General features: G+C 41.9%; 1 protein-coding gene across 4 annotated transcripts in view; it reads right to left on the reverse strand.

Moving 5' to 3' along the window:
* The window catches only part of LOC137638810 (uncharacterized), a 213,181-nt gene that overhangs the window by 44,866 nt on the left and 147,756 nt on the right, over nucleotides 1-20,559 (reverse strand). For all 4 annotated transcript variants that reach the window (XM_068371192.1, XM_068371194.1, XM_068371191.1 and 1 more), the window contains exon 8: nucleotides 18,563-18,693. In XM_068371192.1, coding sequence (XP_068227293.1) covers nucleotides 18,563-18,693 — 131 coding nt within the window. The remainder of the gene's footprint in view (nucleotides 1-18,562; nucleotides 18,694-20,559) is intronic.

The raw sequence follows: 20,559 nt of genomic DNA on the forward strand, positions 1-20,559 counted from the left end.
TCAGATGAGAATGTGCCTCTCTAATCAGAAGCCTGATGTAGTAAGAAACTGCGTTCTTAGACATCGGTAGAGTAGGCTTCTTGATAGAACACCATAAAGCTTCTGATTGTCCTCGTAATGGCTTTGACCTTCTTAAATAGTACCTAAGAGCTCTTACTGGGCAAAGTACTCTCTCTAGTTCGTTCCCCACCAAGTTGGACAGGCTTGGGATCTCGAACGACTTAGGCCAAGGACGGGAAGGAAGCTCGTTTTTAGCCAAAAAACCGAGCTGCAAGGAACATGTAGCCGTTTCAGATGTAAAACCTATGTTCCTGCTGAAGGCGTGGATCTCACTGACTCTTTTAGCTGTTGCTAAGCAAACGAGGAAAAGCGTTTTTAATGTGAGGTCCTTAAAAGAGGCTGATTGGAGCGGTTCAAATCTTGATGACATTAGGAACCTTAAAACCACGTCTAGATTCCAGCCTGGTGTGGACAACCGACGTTCCTTTGAGGTCTCAAAAGACCTAAGGAGGTCCTGTAGATCTTTGTTGGTGGAAAGATCCAAGCCTCTGTGGCGGAATACCGCTGCCAACATACTTTTGTAACCCTTGATCGTAGGAGCTGATAGGGATCTTACGTTCCTTAGATGTAACAGGAAGTCAGCAATCTGGGTTACAGTGGTACTGGTTGAGGAAACTGCATTCGCCTTGCACCAGCTTCGGAAGACTTCCCATTTAGACTGATAGACTCTGAGAGTGGATGTCCTCCTTGCTCTGGCAATCGCTCTGGCTGCCTCCTTCAAAAAGCCTCTAGCTCTTGAGAGTCTTTCGATAGTCTGAAGGCAGTCAGACGAAGAGCGTGGAGGTTTGGGTGTACCTTCTTTACGTGAGGTTGACGCAGAAGGTCCACTCTTAGAGGAAGAGTCCTGGGAACGTCCACTAGCCATTGCAGTACCTCGGTGAACCATTCTCTCGCGGGCCAGAGGGGAGCAACCAACGTCAGCCGTGTCCCTTTGTGAGAGGCGAACTTCTGAAGTACCCTGTTGACAATCTTGAACGGCGGGAACGCATACAGGTCGAGATGGGACCAATCCAGCAGAAAGGCATCCACGTGAACTGCTGCTGGGTCTGGAATCGGAGAACAATACATCGGGAGCCTCTTGGTCATCGAGGTAGCGAATAGATCTATGGTGGGCTGACCCCACAGGGCCCATAGTCTGCTGCAAACCTTCTTGTGAAGGGTCCACTCTGTGGGGATGACCTGACCCTTCCGGCTGAGGCGATCTGCCATGACATTCATATCGCCCTGAATGAACCTCGTTACCAGCGAAAGCTTTCGATCTTTTGACCAAATGAGGAGGTCCCTTGCGATCTCGAACAACTTCCTCGAATGAGTCCCTCCCTGCTTGGAGATGTAAGCCAAGGCTGTGGTGTTGTCGGAGTTCACCTCCACCACCTTGTTTAGCTGGAGGGACTTAAAGTTTATCAAGGCCAGATGAACCGCCAACAACTCCTTGCAATTGATGTGAAGTGTCCTTTGCTCTTGATTCCATGTGCCCGAGCATTCCTGTCCGTCCAGTGTCGCACCCCAGCCCGTGTCCGAAGCGTCCGAGAAGAGACGGTGGTCGGGGGTCTGAACAGCCAATGGTAGACCTTCCTTGAGAAGAATGCTGTTCTTCCACCACGTTAGAGTAGACCTCATCTCTTCGGAAACAGGCACTGAGACCGCCTCTAGCGTCATGTCCTTTATCCAGTGAGCAGCTAGATGATACTGAAGGGGGCGGAGGTGGAGTCTCCCTAACTCGATGAACTGGGCCAGCGATGAAAATGTCCCTGTTAGACTCATCCACTGCCTGACTGAACATCGGTTCCTTCTCAGCATGCTCTGGATGCATTCTAGGGCTTGATTGATCCTTGGGGCCGACGGAAAAGCCCGAAAAGCTCGACTCTGAATCTCCATACCTAGATAGACAATGGTCTGGGATGGGATGAGCTGGGACTTCTCTATATTGACCAGGAGGCCCAATTCCTTGGTCAGATCCATAGTCCATCTGAGATTCTCCAGACAGCGACGACTTGTTGGAGCTCTTAAAAGCCAGTCGTCCAAATAGAGGGAGGCTCTGATGTCTGCCAAGTGAAGGAATTTGGCAATATTCCTCATCAGTCTGGTAAACACAAGAGGTGCCGTGCTTAGGCCAAAGCACAGGGCTTGGAACTGGTACACAACCTTTCCAAAGACGAACCTTAGGAAAGGTTGGGAGTCTGGATGGATGGGGACGTGAAAGTACGCGTCTTTCAGGTCTAACGAGACCATCCAGTCCTCCTGCCTGACCGCTGCTAGGACCGACTTCGTCGTCTCCATCGTGAACGTCTGCTTGGTGACAAAAGCATTGAGAGCACTGACGTCCAGCACCGGTCTCCAACCTCCTGTCTTCTTCGGTACCAGGAAGAGACGGTTGTAGAAGCCCGGGGATTGATGGTCCCGGACTATGACTACCGCTTCCTTTTGTAGCAAGAGCGACACCTCTTGTTGCAACGCTAGCCTCTTGTCCTTCTCCTTGTAGTTGGGAGAGAGGTTGATGGGAGATGTAGCTAGAGGGGGACTGCGGCAGAACGGAATTCTGTATCCCTCCCTTAGCCACTTCACAGACTGAGCGTCTGCACCTCTGCTCTCCCAAGCTTGCCAGAAGGTCTTGAGTCTGGCTCCCACTGCTGTCTGGAGAGGAAGGCAGTCAGAACTTGCCTTTTGCGGACTTGGAACCCTTCTTGGATTTGCCACGGTGACTGTCGGCACGGGTACCTCCTCTGCTGGAGGTTCTGCCACGAAAGGGCGGGATGAACCTAGTTGCAGGTGTGTCTACTGCTGCAGGGCGGAAGGGTCTAGGCACGGAAGGTAAGGTTTTAGCCTTACGTGCGGAAGATGCCATCAGATCATGGGTATCCTTCTGGATAAGAGAGGCAGCCATCCCCTTGATCAGCTCCTCCGGAAACAGACACTTGGAGAGAGGAGCAAACAACAACTCTGACTTCTGACAAGGGGTGATACCAGCCGATAAGAAGGAGCAAAGATGTTCTCTCTTCTTAAGCACTCCCGACACGTACGAAGCCGCAAGCTCACCAGACCCATCCCGAATGGCTTTGTCCATGCTAGACATGATCAGCATGGCAGAGTCCTTATCCGAAGGGGAAGTCTTTCTGCTTAAAGCTCCCAAACACCAATCGAGGAAGTTGAAGATCTCGAAGGCACGAAAGACTCCCTTCAACAGATGATCCATGTCAGAAAAGGACCAGCAGATCTTCGATCGTCTCATAGCCAACCTGCGGGGAGAGTCAACCAGACTTGAGAAGTCGCCCTGGGCAGAGGCAGGAACTCCCAAGCCGGGTTCCTCTCCCGTGGCATACCAGACGCTCGACTTAGAAGCAAGCTTGGTAGGCGGAAAGATGAAAGCAGTCTTTCCCAGTTGCTTCTTGGACTGCAACCACTCTCCCATAACCCTCAAAGCTCTCTTGGATGAGCGTGCGAGAACAAGCTTGGTGAAGGCAGGAGCAGCAGACTGCATGCCCAGAGCAAACTCGGAGGGAGGAGAGCGAGGGGTTGCAGACACAAACTGCTCTGGATACAAGTCCCTGAACAAGGCAAGGACTTTACGAAAGTCTAAGGAGGGAGGCGTAGACTTGGGCCCTTCAAAGTCGGAGTGCGGTTCATCCAAATGTGCAGCTTCGTCATCTGAAACTCCATCATCCGAAAGCTGAGTAGGAAGTGGCAAAGGCAGAGCAGAAAGCTGAACGGCTGAATCCGGCAGTACGGGTGCATGCGTAGCTGCTGCGGATCCAACATCATGCCGCTGCTGATCAGTCTGCGAGCTGGCAACAACAAAAGCAGAGTGTCGGTGCGTGGGAGGGGTTGCCGTGGGTTGCGGAGCATGCTGTATTGGATGCGGAGCATGCTGTATTGGATGCGGAGCATGCAGCATGGGTTGCGGAGCCTGCCACATGGGTTGCGGAGCATGCCGCATAGAGTCAGAACCCGGCAGCTCTACAGCACCTTCCCACTGCTGATGCGGTAGCTCACGCATGACAACGGATGGTGCAGCAAGAACATGCGTCTGGCAGGGTGGACTGCGCATCGGTGGTGGAGCTCTCACAGGTGGAGTGTGGGAGCAGGCAGCCGCAGTATCTGCTGAGCGCACAACCTCTGCGGGTTGTAGGTTAACAGGTGCAGAGTCAACCTTCTCAGCATGATACTCCTGCATGAACGCAGCAAGCTGAGACTGCATAGTCTGCAGCATGGACCACTTAGGGTCTACCGTGGTTGGAGCAGCAACAGACGGAGCAGTAGCCTGTTGTGGAACCACTCTACCTCTCTTGGGAGGTGTGCAGTCATCGGAAGACTGCGGCGAGTCCGAACTGACCCAGTGGCTACACCTGGGCCGTTGGACTCGCTCGGAAGGGACCTTACGCTTGAGCGGTCGTGAAACCTTGGTCCATCGTTTCCTCCTGGAAACTTCTTCCACAGACGAGGAATGGTAGGGCTCATTCGTCTGTTTGTGGATGGGACGATCTCTGACAGATACGTCCGCAACCACTGAGGATACATCCGTGCGCCGATCAAGGCCTGCCGAACCCTTTGGTCCTTCGACATTGCTTCTCCCCTGGGCTTGGGAGCTTGCAAGAGGTCCCGGACTGGGAGGACGACTGGCACGCACAGATGTACCCTCATGCGCAACACTGACACTGACACTTTTCACATCACTAGCACTGATAACACTTCCCACTGCACTTTTCACTTTCAGCTCTTTGACATCTGCCAAAAGCTGATTACGGTCATTAGCCAATGACTCCACTCTGTCACCGAGAGCCTGAATGGCACGCATCATATCCGCCATGGAAGGCTGAGCACTAGTAGCAGGGTCGGGAGTCACCACTACAGGGGAAGGAAAAGGTTGAGGGGCATGGGGAGAGGAAAAATCCACAGAGCGAGAAGAACTCCTCCTGATTCTCTCCTTCTCTAACCTACGTGCATTTTTAAGGAATTCGTTAAAATCGAATTCCGAAAGCCCAGCGCATTCCTCACATCGATCTTCCAATTGACAGGATTTACCCCTACAATTGGAACAAACGGTGTGAGGATCTAAAGAGGCCTTCGGAAGACGCCTAGAACAAGTCCTAACGCTACACTGCCTGTACTTAGGGACTTGAGACTGGTCAGACATCTTGAATTGTAGAAGTAGTCAAGGGGGAATTCCAAAATCTAGCAAAGTTCGTTAACAATAAATCCAAATTAATTCCAAAAGCTTGCTAAGCTAATGATAAAGCTTCCTGAATAGCGAAGGCTAAACTCTAGAGTGAATACATCACCAAATCGTGAACAACAACTCCAGAATTAACAGCGTATCCAAGTAGGTCTTGCCGGTGGCACGACAGAGGAAAAATTGAGTTCTTGTTGACAAGAAGTACTTGAGTACCTACTCACAGATGGCGCTGTTGTGTACACCCCCACCTGGATAGCGATCGCTGGCGTATCCCGACCTTAGATTTCTGTCGGGCAACGGAGTTGACAGCTACATGATCATCGGGTAAGATTAATATTGAAAAATACATGGAGTTCACCATGTGGTGGGCAATTGCAAAAATAAAATAGATCACATGACCATTAATGAAGAGAGAAGGAAGACTCTGAGAAATGTAAGAAGCTACAGAGGTGCAGATATTGGTAGTGATCACCAGCTCCTCATTGTCACACGGAAATTAAAGCTAAAAGCACTCAACAGAAATGTTGATACAACTAAGCTTCGAGAAGATGACCACAGACAAACATTTGCAATTGAATATAGGAATCGATTTGCAGTCTTAGAGACTTTAAGAGATGAAGAGCAGACAATTAATGAAGAATTGTGTGATATCTAGAACACATATCAGTCAGTTGGTAGTGATGTTTTGGGACATGCAGTTACTGTACAAGGAGAAAGCCATGGATATAAAATGATACTTGGGATACTATAGAAAGGAGACAAAAATAGACATTGATTGTTGAAAGTTTTTGAGGAAGTAATGAAAGTTACAAGCAAGAGCATGATAAGTATTCCAGTATTGATGATGAGGTCAAAAGAAAAGCCAGAAAGAACAAGAGAGAATAATTAGACAGGAAAGCCGACGAGGCTAACAAAGCTACGAATTCAGGGAGTGGCTATGGTGTACGAATCGCTCACAGAAATATTAATGAAATCTGTATGGGAGCAAAGAAGAAGCATATTCCCATCAAAAAGAGAGATGGATCTGTTACAACAATAGATGAAGCAAGGCAACGCTGGATGGAATTCTTTCCTGAGGTCATGAATAGGAGATATGAAGGAATAAATTTAATTGATATACCTGAAGCTGATGAAGACCTTGATGTGCCCATGAATGAATTCAGTGTGTTTGAAGTCAAAGCTATCCTTAAAAAACTCAAGAGTTGGAAAGCCCCTGGATAAGATGTAATAACTTCTGATATGATATTGGCTGAAAAGGAAGTGACTCCCAGGACAACTGCAAGATTATTTGGTAGAATGTGGCGTGAAGAGACAAAACCTGATGAATGGCAGCAAAGAGTGTTGGTAAAATAGCAAAAAGAGATCCGACTGATTGCAATAATTACAAAGGCATTACAATTACGTCAGTTGTCATGAAAATATATAGTATGCTTATTCTAAAGATAAGGAGACTAGAGAGAAAGACTGATGAAAAGTAGAGAGATGAACTAGCAGGATTTAGAAAAGGTATTAGTTGTACTGACTAAATTTTCATTTTGAGACAAGTTGTACATTAATGTTTGTAATATAGGAATCCACTTTTGTTGGCATTTGTGGACTATGAAAAAGCCTCCGATAGTGTGCAAAGGCCAATTTTTGAGGAGAGTCCTGTGTTATTATGGCATTCCTCTTAAATATGTAAATTTAATTAAGTCTGTTCATGAGCATATTAAATGCAAAGTTAACGTTAGTGGAGTTCTACCAAATGAATTTCCAGTGAACAGTGGAGTACTCCAATGGAATATGTTGTCACCTTTGTTATCCTTCTCATGGATTTTGTAATGTACACAACACTTGGGGACGATGGAGGATTGGACTGGATTGGTAATAGGAAATTTGCTGACCTTGAGTATGCTGATGACACTGTCCTTAATAAGTAGAACACCACAGGATTTGTAATGCTTACTTACCAGAATGCAAGAAATATCACACGAGGTTGGGCTCAAGATAAATAAAAGAAAGACAGAAATGATGAGTACGGAATATGCAATGGAAGATGAAATACCATTGAAAGGAGAAAAGATTAATGAGGTAGAACCATTTAAATATTTGGGAACTATGATCACTAATACAGGGTCTTTAGAATTAGAATTTAATGAAAGATTGAAAAAAGAAAATCAGACAATGTCAAGGTTAAGTAAAATTTGGAAAACAAATAGCTTGAAATTGCATATACAAATCAGGCTATATATTAGTTTAGTGAGGTTGGTGTTATTATAAGGACATGATTCATGGTAGGACAATGGAACAATATCCAACAGATTTTGTAGATTTGAGAATAAAGCCCTCAGATGAATATTGGGAGTGAAATGGCAGGACATGATTAGAGATAAAACTATATGAGAAATTACTCGAGTGCCATATGTGGATGAGATCATAGTGAGGGGTAGATGGAGATAGTTTGGACATGCTCTTCGCACTTCCCAAGAGAGATTATTTCACCAAACATTTAATTGGGCTCCACAAGGCACTAGAAGAGTTGGAAGACCCAGGCCTACATGGCTGAGGACTATGAAGCGTGAAGCAGAGGATGAATGGAGGAGAATTGATTTAAAAGCTCAAGATAGATGACAGGCGAAATCTAACCGAGGCCGTTTGCATCAAATGACGTAGGAGATGATATATATATATATATATATATATATATTAAACCAGTTCATAAAGGGGCAAGGTCAATATGTCAGCCTTGAATCATAAGTCAATGACCTGACAAGAGTAAGCATTCTGGTAAGAACAATTACTAGAATACAGTATGTTAATAAAACTTGTCCCAATAGTACTTTGTCACAAATAAAAGGAGTTTGATTATTCTTACCTGCATAAGGGTTCCTCCAGTGAAGTTACTCCAAGGTGAGGGAAGGATGAAAGAGGAAGTGAAGAAAAGTATACATTCCACTTTCACACCCTTTATGTAGAAACTAACTGATAATGTGACAAAAGGTTGATCATCCTGCAAGAGTTTAGCCTAAATTATTTTTTGTGCAGCAATATGCCCATAGAAAAAGTATCCAGCAATCTATGGGTGCAGTCCTTTAAATTGTGAGCTGTGAAAATAGTCTGTCTCTGTTTGCCTGACACCTGGACTGAAGATTTGAGCCACTGAGTGGTTCTTGCAAGATATCAGCTCTAGGGGGTGTCCTGGCAGCGCTTCTTCTGAGCCTCTGAAGTTAAATTCATGCAACCAAAAGGAGATTGTGTTCTTAGAGCTCTTCATTTTGGTGCATCCTGTGCTCAAGAACAGATTCGAGACCTTCGGTCAACAAGGAGCAGCTCATACGATATCTCCGGACTACTCTTACAGGACAGAGTAACAGATTATCCGGATCATCAGAGATGATAAAAGACTCAAACCTGGTGGCATTAATGGCTGGTTTCTGAGACTTAACCACAAACTCGAGGACATAAGGAAAAGATAACGTTTTCCATCCCTTGGAGTGTGATGTTAGGTAAGACAAGCCACACCATTTTCTCACTCTTTTTGTTGAAGCTAGGGCTAAGAGGAAGACTGTCTTTTGGGTCAAATCTCAATCTGAGGCCTTATTTAAGAAACCATGAGGTGCCATTTTAAGAGATAGGACCCTTGTCACACTCCAAGTTGGTGGTTTAAGTTCCCTAGGTGGATAGATCTCTTCAAATTTCTGATCAGAGCCGAAAGTTACCACGAGGAAGAGAAATCAGTTTTTTTCAGTTTGAAGAATTGGCTCAAGGCATAGCGATTGCCATTAATCGCTGTGACTGAGAGAAACTTCTGCAGGAACACAAGAAAATCTGTAATTATGGGAATAGTGGCCTTAAGTGGAGTAATACTCCACCTATGACACCAGCCGAAGAAAGTGGACCACTCGGCTTCATAGACCACAGCGGAAGACTTCCAGAGGAATCCTGAAAGCTCTCAAATTGCCTCTCTTTTGGAGAAGTTTGGATAACCTCCATACATGAAGATACAGACAGTGAACTATGTCGTGGAACTTCTTTTTGATGCAGTAGGTTTGGCCACACTTGATATGATCCAGAAGGTCTGGACACTACCCCGATTGAGGCTACCTTGGGGCAACTAGCATTAATCTTACATTTGCAGTGTCTTACTTTGTTCAGGACCTGACACATCAGGCAGAACGGAGGAAAGGCGTAGAAGTCCATCCCATTCCACTGGTGCTGAAATGCATCCTCCAGTGCCACAGCTGGGTCCGGGACTGGAGAGCACTACACTGAGAGTTTATTATCTATGTGAGTGGCAAATATGTCAAGGGTTGGGGAACCCCACAAAGTCAAAAGACACTTTGCTACTTGAGGATGCAAAGACCGTTCGAAACCAACTGCCGTCCGCCAGTCGGCTCAGCTTGTCTGCTATCACGTTTCTCTTCCCCGGAACAAAGCAGGCTGAAAGAAAGGCTGCACCAATATGAGCTCAATGGTGTATTCTCACTGCCAGCTGGCATAGCAGATGGGATAATGAGCCTCCTTGCTTGTTGATGTAGGTCACTACTGTGTAGATGTCGCTCATGAACACCAAAGACTCCCCTTCGAGGGTCTCTGAAAAGTTGAGTAATGCTAGATATGCCCCTTTCATCTCTAGGTAGCGAATGTGGAAGGTCGTCTTTCTTTGACCATATATCTGAAATCTGATCTCTCTGAAGATGAGCTCCCCATCCTTGACAAAATGCATCTGAAGACAGAAGAAACTCTGGAGAAGGGACTTGCAATAGTGGAGTTCCGGCTAGCAAGTTCACCTTTATCCACCACAAGAGATCGGAGGTGATATTTATGATGGAAACTCACAAGTTACAACTCAGCTTTATTGGATATAGCGGGACACACAACTGACAATACACACCGACATCTAGCGGTAGCATTAGGAATCATGTAGCTGTTGGCAGTGTTCTCAACAACATTAACATCATAATTATTAAATAATCATTAATAATATAACATCTTTTCTTCTTTTAAATTTACACTTATTTGGATGGGTTACCTGTTAGAATGCTACACTGAATTTACTTTGATAGGTTATTGGTTAGGACTACAATCAGCTCTAAAAGTTATTCATACTCAAAACATTGTACACTATGATGTATATGTGGATGGACCTGTTCACAAATAAAATATTCATTCTTGGTACGAAATTCAACATGCCATTTGAGAAAATACACAACAGATTGCTACACTTCTTAATCATAACATTTATATGACGTTAGGGAAATTCCGCAAAACATCAATACATTTCATAGTCAGAATACTTAGAAGGTAATTTATTTCTGGTTGACCTTGTCTGTCTGTTACTTACAACTTCGTTTTCCACTTTGACAGGAGTTTCAGTTTCATTACCACTAAGGTCAATAGTTACTGGTTCATTTACCTGGGGCATATGCACATCACTTGGGGTTTCTTTCAATTGAACTCTATTCCTTCTAAATAGCTTACCTTCGCTTTCAATTAGATATGACCTCTCATCTAATCGTTCCACAACTTTTCCCTTTTCCCATTCCTTCTTGCCCAAAACATAAGGTTAAGACGTACATTGTCTCCTTCATGCAAAATACTTAAATCTTTAGCATTTTTATCATAATAGAATTTACTCTTAGCATTTTTCAATCTTTTCCTTTCCTTAGCCAACTCTAAATTTACATTTTGATTTTCAAGTAACTTAGATAACATTGGTAATTTGGTACGTGTTCTCCTACCTAGGCTATACTGTGATGGGCTAGCATCTTTATCACTAGTAGGGGTATTCCTATGGTCCAAAATGGCTAGATAGGGATCTTTATTACTTTCAATAGCTTTTCTAATTAAACGCTTAGATGTTTTCACTGCCGATTCGACCATCCCATTAGATTGGGCATATGTAGGGCTACTTGTCCTATGCTCAAAATCATAGTCAGTTGCGAACTGTTCGAAATCCTTATTTACAAATTGGGGTCCATTATCACTAATCAATACACAAGGCAATCCATACCTAGCAAAATGAGATTTAAGTTTTCTAATCACTGTACTGGCTAATGTATTTTCTAGGTAGTCAATTTCCCAAAAATTGCTGAAGTAATCAACAGTTATAAGATAATTATGTTTTTCAATACTCATTAGATCAACTCCAACCTTTTGCCATGGTCGATCAGCAATTTCATGATTAATTAAAGTTTCCTTTTATTGAGCACAAGGGAATTTATTACAAATTTCACATGATAAGATGTATTGCTTTATATCAGAGTTCATTCCTGGCCAATAGATACATTCTCTGGCTCTTCGTAGACAGCCCTCAATTCCTATATGTGCTGAATGGACGACCTGCATTATCTTATGTCTAAGGTTTAATGGAATGACTATTCTATTACTCTTAAAAATTACCCCGTCTTGAACTGAGTACTCATCCTTGGTATGACTATAGGCTTTGACTACATTAGGTATCTCCTCATTTCCTTCTGGCCAACCTTTCAAGATTAATGATTTCAAAATTTGCAAAGTCTCATCCTGGTCTGTTTCATATTTAATTTCATCAAGACGCTCTTTTCTTACTGGTAAAAGTTCAAGCATGTTAACGTGCTCAAATTCACTTTCTTTATAATTGTCTAATGGCAAATAAGATCTCGAGAGTGCATCAGCCACATACATTTCCTTACCTTTTTTATGTATGATTTCAACATCGTATTGTAGAATGTTAAGCAACATTCCTTGCAGTCGCTTGGGAGCATTACACAAGGGTTTCAAAACAATACTGGCTATAGGTTTGTGGTCACTCTCCACAATTACTTTACGACCATAGACATACTCATGAAATTTCCTAAGACTAAAAACAATTGCAAGGGTTTCCTTTTCAATTTGTGCGTACCTTTTTTCGGTTTCTGATAAAGCACGGCTAGCAAAAGCAATTGGTTTGCCACACTGTAACAATACTGAACCTAGCCCATTTTGTGAAGCATCACACTGTATGACAAAGTCTAAGTTAGGGTCATAGTACTGCAGTATTGGGGCATTAGTGATTAGCCTTTTTGACTCTATGAAAGCTTTTTCTTGTTTTTCTGTCCAATCCCATTCGGTATTTTGGTGAGTTAATTTCCTTATTGGTTCTAACACCTCAGATAAATTAGGAAGGAATTTACTTAAGTAATTAATCATACAGTACCTGTAAACTCTTTAACACCAGTTACATCAGTAGGTGGTTTCATATTCAGGATAGCTTCCACCTTTTTAGGGTCCGCCATGAGACCTTTACTTGTGATTTTATGACCTAAGAAAGCAATTTCAGATTTTCTTAATACGGCCTTAGACTTATTAAGTTTTATACCCTTGGCCTGGCACCTTACCAAAAATTTGATTAGCTTACTATCATGGTCTTTAACAGCTTCCTCATACGTTTCACCTACACCACAAATTAAAACATCGTCAGCAATACATACAACACCATCGAGATTCTCAAGATTCAAAAGTAACTGTTTTTGGAAAATCTCACCACTAACATTTAAACCAAATGGCAGTCTGAGCCACCTGTATCGACCTAAAGGGGTTTGAAAGGTGGTTAAAACACTAGATTCTTCATCAAGAACACAATGCCAATACCCGTTGGCTAAATCAAAAGATGAAAAAACCTTTGCCTTTGACAGTTGGGGTAGAATATCATCAATTACAGGGATAGGATGATGTTCCCTTTTCAACGCCTTGTTTAAAGCTTGTGGATCAATACAAATTCTTAAATCCTTATTTTTTTTTTCAGCTACAACCATCCGACTCACCCAGTCAGTAGGTTGGTCAACTTTAGCTATTATCTTTAGTTTTTCCATTTCATGTATTTTCTTACATACTCTGTTTTTAAGGTTAATTGGAACTCTGCATTTAGGAATCACCACTGGTTCTGCATTTGTGTCAATGGTTAGTCTTATCACATTTTGGAATGTACCCACATCACTATTAATACATTGTCATATTTATCAAGTACATCTTTAGTTGCAGAAATATTTTCATAATTCACTGTAATAAATCCCATTTGCTCTGATGTTCTTTTGCTTAATAATGGAGTGTATTTACAATCAACAACCAAAAATTCAATGTTATATTTCTTCCTATTCTTGCAATTTCTAATTACTAACCTGCATTTTCCCTTAGGCCTAACTGTGTCTAAAGTCCACACTTCTAGGGTAGTGTCACAAGGCTTTAAATTGACATTGGGAATTAAATATTGAGGAATTACATTTACGCTAGCTCCACAATCTACTTGAAATTTGATTACTTTACCATTAACTTCAAAATCAGCTTCAATTAGCTTATCCTTTTTACTACACACTCTAAGCAAATATTCACATTCAGATTCATCTGAACTGTTCACATCAAAGTCATTGTCATTACCTGATACATAATTTATTTTCCTACTTTTGCATTTAACAGCATAATGATTACAATTACCACATTTTATACATTTCTTACCATGAGCTGGACACTTTTCCTTACGCCATTCATGTTTTTCCCCACAAAATTTGCAAGGGCGCAACTTACTCGTAGGAACACTGGGTTTACTGGACTTAGGCCTACCTTCATTGTTTTCATGCCTAGGCCTACCATCATGGTCTGCGTTGTGTCTGCTATCAGTAGTCTTCTCCCTTCTAGACTTTTCTCTCACTTTGGCCACACTGTCATTGGTCTGGCGAGGAGTAGACTTGATGACGTCTATCTGCCTTTTGCTTGCTTGAAAGGCCACACACAAATCCAATGTCTTCTCAAGGGTAAGGTCTTCGACTTCAAATAATTTCTGACGAAGCTTGTCCTCAGTACATCCAAACACCACTTGGTCCCTCAGCTGCTTGTCTCGTGGTTACCATAGTTGCAGTCCTTCACAAGAATCTTCAATCTAGTAACGTAGGTTTCCAATGTTTCGTTTGTTTCCTGCATACATCTTCGAAACTTGTACCTTGCCACGAGTTCATTCTTGCGCGGAGAGAAATAGACGTCGAATTTCGCCAAAACATCCTTCAACACATTGGCTGGATTAGGGTTACCGGTTGCTGGGACTGGAAATTCAAAAGAGTTGTATATCTGTAGAAGTTCTTCACCTCCAATGTTTAGAAGTAGGGCCACCTTAGTCTCTTCAGGTTTATTGTCCTTTTCAGAAGCAAGTAGATAAATCTCGAACTGTTGCTTAAAAGACCTCCATTCACGTTCGTTGTCAGCCCCTAGGCTAGCAGTGAATTTTGCTGGGGCTGCAATACCTTCCGTCGATGAAGCCATGTTTGCCGGTTAGGGATGCTCAGTATTTTTAGGCTTAAACACAATATCTAAAGGGCCTATACTGCATAATACTTGCTTGGAGAGTTCTAGGTGTCGTTTTTAATCCCGTCAGCTGCCACCATGTCTTGATGCCCTAAATCGGAGGTGATATTTATGATGGAAACTCACAAGTTACAACTCAGCTTTATTGGATATAGCGGGACACACAACTGACAATACACACCGACATCTAGCGGTAGCATTAGGAATCATGTAGCTGTTGGCAGCGTTCTCAACAACATTAACATCATAATTATTAAATAATCATTAATAATATAACAGTCTCATGTCAGGGTCCCCCAGTTCTTTAGTGTTCACCGTAATGAGCAAAGATGCATCCTTCCAAAGGGAACTACTGTAGTTTCTTTAGAGAGGTGAAATGTCCCAGAGTTCTCTGCAAAGAATGAGCAGGGAGATATTCCCTTTCCAGAAAGGGAACTACTACTTGTCTGAATCTTTGTACCCTGTCTAAAGATGGACAAGCTTTAGCTTGAACCGAAACTATGTCCATGCCTAGGTGTCTCAGACACAGCAGTGGGATAAGGCTGGACTTCTTGAGGTTCACCTGGATTCAAACTCCCTGCAGAAGTTGATGTGGAGATCTCTTCCACATGGGTGCCTTTCAAGGCTGGGACAAGTCTCCATACTACCTGAAAAACCACTCATATTCACAATGCACACTAAAAGAGACAAAGCACTGATAAAAAAGGGCACTATATAATCCAGCATGGAGTCATGATCATAGCTTGGGAGAACCATTATAAACAATGACCAGAAGGAGAGTGGGCAGCCTTGCAGAGGCTGGACCCCTCTACCCAACACTGAGATATGACTGGCAACCAATTAGGCACTTCTTTTCTCGTCTGGTTGTAGCAAAAGAACTGTGGAGAAATCTATATAAATGACTAGGAAGTCTGTATCTGCATAAGAACAAACTATCTATCAAGCACAGTACAGTGGAACCTCTACACACGAACGTATCTACATCCGAATTTTCCAACATCCGAAGTAAAATTCAAGCAAATTTTTGACTCTACACCCGAATTTTATTTCGACACACGAAGTAAACATTACGCCATTGAGCATCGAGTGCTCAGTTCTCTATTCTTGTGTGTATCGTGTGGTTGTCCCCTGTTTGGTCTGTTATTAACAGTGATTATTTTCTTCCTTTTCTCACATTTCCTTTTTGATTTTACCTATAATCATGGTGCCTAAGAAGCTAAGTTTCAGTACAGGAAGAAGGCAATTCTTTCATTAGAATTGAAGCAAAAAATTATATAAAAACATGAGAGCAGTGTGCATGTGAGTGATACTGTATGGCTAAACAATATGGCCGGAATAGGCCTATGATCTCGAGGATCATCAAGCTGAAGGCAGCCATTAAAGCAAATAACCATCGAAGGGGATCACTATTATTACAAGACATCTTAGCAATACCCTGGAAGAGATAGAACGCCTTTTGTTGATAGGGATAAAGGACAAAGAGATTGTTGGCAATGATCATTTGTGAGAAGGGCCAGCGCGATGAACAGAAAGAAAGAAAGAAAACCATGATAGCATTAACAAGCTCTTTTAAATAAGACTTCTCTCTTTTTCTGTTTCTCTCTAAACATAGCATTAACATGGTCTTTAAATAAAATATCTCTCTCTCTCTCTCTCTCTCTCTCTCTCTCTCTCTCTCTCTCTCTCTCTCTCTCGTTCTTCTTCGCTGTTATAGTGTTAGTTACGTCTATTATTTTGTTTCCGAGAGAGAGAGAGAGAGAGAGAGAGAGAGAGAGAGAGAGAGAGAGAGAGAGAGAGAGAGAGATTAAACAAAAATGTGTTTAGAGTACATATGATTTTTAACAGCGTCAACAAGTTGAAAAACAATTAAATGTAACTAAGAAAGTAATAACAGCGAATCTGAATTCCTTTATTAACTAAAACAAATATTGATACAAACACACTCGTGTGTGTATGCACAAACACACACACAGGTGCAAAAATTGCTACGCAGTAAGAGAGACGGTCGGGGAGGAGGTAGTGATGGTGACTGCGATAACATACCATAACTCGTCACTGAAAGTGATGAAAATAAAAAATCAAAAGAAAAAAATGTAAAAAATATGAAATATAAAAAAAAAAAAAAAAAAAAAATAAATAAGCTAAGTTAGATTAAAATTTCCGTAGTGTAAGTTACGGTAGTTATCACAGTCACCATCTCTACCTCCTCGCCGATCGTGTCTCCTCGTGCGTGTGTGTGTGTTTGCGCATACGCACACGAGTGTGTTTGTATCAATATTTGTTTTAGTTAATAAAGGAATTCAGATTCGCTGATATTGTTTTTTTAGTTACATTTAACTGTCTTTCAACTCGTTAACGCTGTTAAAAATATTATGTACACAACACATTTTTGTTTAATCTCTCTCTCTCTCTCTCTCTCTCTCTCTCTCTCTCAGAAAAAAATTATTAGACGTCTCTAACACTAACAGTGAAGAAGAACAAGAGAGAGAGAGAGAGAAAAAAGAGAGAGAGAGAGAGAGAGAGAGAGAGAGAGAGAGAGAGAGAGAGAGAGAGAGAGAGAGAGAGAGAGAGAGAGAGTATTTATTTAAAGAACATGTTAACACCATGTCTACCTTCTCGCCGATCGTCCGTCTCCTCCTGGAGTAGCACATCCTACACCTGCGTTGCCCTGTCTCTAAGTTAAAGTGGCAATAAAACACATTTTATATTTTTTATTTCTTTATAATTATCTTTTTTACAGGCTTCTTTCATATTATGCAGTTATGTGATTATGTGTAATTATGTGTAGCCATTTATTAAGGATTTATTATGGGTTTTTAGGCTGAGGAACGAATTAAATGAATTACCATGTATTCTTATGGGAAAATTCGTTTCTACATCCGAACATTTTCTACATCCGAAGTTGGTTGTGGAACGAATTAAATTCGTATGTAGAGGTACCACTGTATTTCAAACACCACTTCTTATTACCCATGTTAGCTATAATTACCTAACCATTACATGCAATGGCTGTAAAGTAAGTCCAACCACTTCAACATGCAAAAACACTGACACAGATCATCCTCCAGAAAAAAAAAAAAAAAAAAAAAAAACACGAAAAGGGTCAAATCTTTACCGAATAATACGGACTGTATAAAAGAAATGGTGCTTCGATTTAGAGATTGTTCTCTTAATTTGCAAAGTAAGTTCAAACTACAAAATCCATCCTAATATGCAAAGCACTTTTATATGTGAATCCATCTATGAAAATGAGGCAAAAATCATTAAAAGCTTAAATATGTGACCCTAGTTGTACGAAAACACTTTTATTTATAAGGACAAGCTTCATGCAAAGCTAAGAAACTCCACTTCATGCTACCTTCTTGTTTACACAATACTATCAATACTAGGATATATGGATGGACTATACCTATAGGATATCTCTTTCTGTGCTCCTTTGTATCTCCTCTACTGGTAATATTCATTGTCAAATCAGGAAATTATACTCAAGCTATTGACTCTATAACTTGAGTATTTTATACATACACACCTCTCTCAAACACATCTAATCCATTAAAAAATAAAATCAGTTAACACTACTGAGATGTGCTGACCAATCCTTGTGTTCCACGTACTGAACAGTATAAAAAACAACACTAATGTATAGTCTCTTTAAATACCATAGCATTACAAGAAAATGTCACAGAGTAAAATATCTAATGTGATGTATCTATAAGAATATAACCAATCTTATCAATTGAAAACTTGATTACCATAGGAACTAAAAAGGCAAAAATTGTTGAACACAAATTAGATCATATGAAATATTCAAAATACATTATGCCAAAGCAGAAAAATTACTTGTTACAGTAAGGAAAAATTGAATCTCCCACTCCATTCCATACCAAGAAACAGGAAATTGAAAGTTAACCATAATGGATTTTCAGATAAAAATTACTTACATTAAACATTATTCTGTATAGGAAGCAAGAACAGCAAAAGAAAAGGGTGCTTAGGAAAACTAGAGCAGTTTGGGAAAATAACGAAGAAATGCATAATTACCATATGTGAGAGCTGTGCAGCAACTTTATCCCATTCAATACCCCTGGTTAGCTTTGGGTATCGTTTAAGGATTACATCCACCAGTTGGTCTACCGTTTCAGGTAAGAAGCCAACAAAATGCTCTTCTTTATCTGCAACAAAGAAATTAATTTCTTTACATTAATATAAGAAAATTGAGACGTAATTTGTATTTTTCATAGCTATATAAACCTGTCTTTAAAGTTGATAATATTTTTTCAACGTGGGCTGGAACGGCCATTGAAATCGTTAGCAAGACAGTTAATAACACTGGTGGTGTGAGAAATTGCAGACCTTGCCCTCCGCCCCACCTGTCCAAAGCTCTTCACTTACAACCTTTCAGGTCAGGACTGACAGGGCAGTTCAGGTGAGAAGTTTAGCTTGAAGGATTTAGGTTTGTATAGCTAGGAAAAATACAAATTACTTTTAAAATCTGTTATATGTTCCTACGTGTATACAAACCTTTCATCCTTTGCATAAGAAGACTCACTGATTGGTGGGTAGAAAGTCCCTGTAGAACTGAACTGATTGATTCTTTTTCTTCCCTAAAAATGACAACCTACCTGCTGCCATACAGGAGAGAAGGAAATAACTCCAACAATCTCCTATCCATCTATCATAGGGATATATAGCCTGTCCAAGAAAATTGAAATGCAATCCAAGAAGGGATCTCTTCCTACAAAGGGGATAGGAATCTGGAATATGATGATCAACGAGATGGCATATATTCCACCATTTTCTCCCTTGTCTAGGGAGGATGAGGGAAAAACTTTGGTAGGTTCTAAAGAATGGAGCTCAAAAGTGTAGTTTAGCATCATCAAGTCAGATCCGTCGTGTAATGCTTCGACCATTTTGTCCCCAAGAGAGGGAAAGAAAGAATGGAGGTGAAGAGCCAGTCATTTTGCCTTTATTTCAGACTTACATCAATTCGTTACCATAGAAAAGACTCTTACTGACCTGTATGAGATCTGGGCTTGCTACACTAATACTTGAGCAGCCACTACAAGACCAAGAGCAAAGTCATCAAAGGATTTGAGGGTACCCCTGTTGATTAAAGGCTGTGAAGGTAGTCTGGTGCATACACACCACAAATCTTCAACACCTGACTGACTGCAAGATTTCTCTTGATGGCAAGTGTGAGGCCTAACCCCTGACTTTGGAAGTTCCAGTCCTAGCTAACACTTCAACCCTCTCAGCAGTCAAGGCGTATGCATTATAAATCATCTCATGAAGTCAGAAACAGATTGTGTTCCTAGACACCTCTTTCTTGGTTCTGCCAGTGCTAAGGAAGAGTTGCTGACAGATGGCACTGCAAAGCCCTCATGGAACAAAAAAAAGCATCACTTCTCAATGGCCCCTACACTTTATATTGAAAGGGGATGGAAAAGGGCTCGAACCTGGGGTCATGACTCGGCAGGTTTCAAGTTTTGGCCACACAACCTGGTACTAGGCTAAGAGGATTCCTTCCACCCCTCGGTGTGGGAGACCCTGGCTGAGTGACCAAATAACGTGCCTAACTTCTTTGCCAAACTAAGGCAGCAGAAAGAATCTTGGGAGCCCAAACTCTGACATGTGAGAGCCTTGAGAACAAAGAACACATGCCCTTCAAGGGCCTGAGGGTTCATGATGCATGACTTTGAAACTCCTCACAAGCATAGAGAACTTCTATGAGGAGGAGAGAACTGTCCCCTTCCATCAAAAGACCATGCTCAAAACTGAGCGGTAGCCTTGACAGCAGCAACTGAGAGAAGCTTCTCTCGGCAAAGGAAAATGATGAAATCTTTGATCTGTGCTAGATATGCTATAAGCGGTGAAGACCGTCTTCTACAACATTACCTGAAGAGAATGGCCCCATTTCCTGGGAAAGTGGGGGCTATGTGGAGATTTTTTTGGATTTTGACAGAGTAAACAGAACGGAATACCATTTGGCTCGTAGTTGGGCATCTAAGAGGGGTTTCTGTGCACCCACGGTGCTAAAA

Source organism: Palaemon carinicauda, chromosome 3, assembly GCF_036898095.1.
Source record: "Palaemon carinicauda isolate YSFRI2023 chromosome 3, ASM3689809v2, whole genome shotgun sequence".
Taxonomy (NCBI): domain Eukaryota; kingdom Metazoa; phylum Arthropoda; class Malacostraca; order Decapoda; family Palaemonidae; genus Palaemon; species Palaemon carinicauda.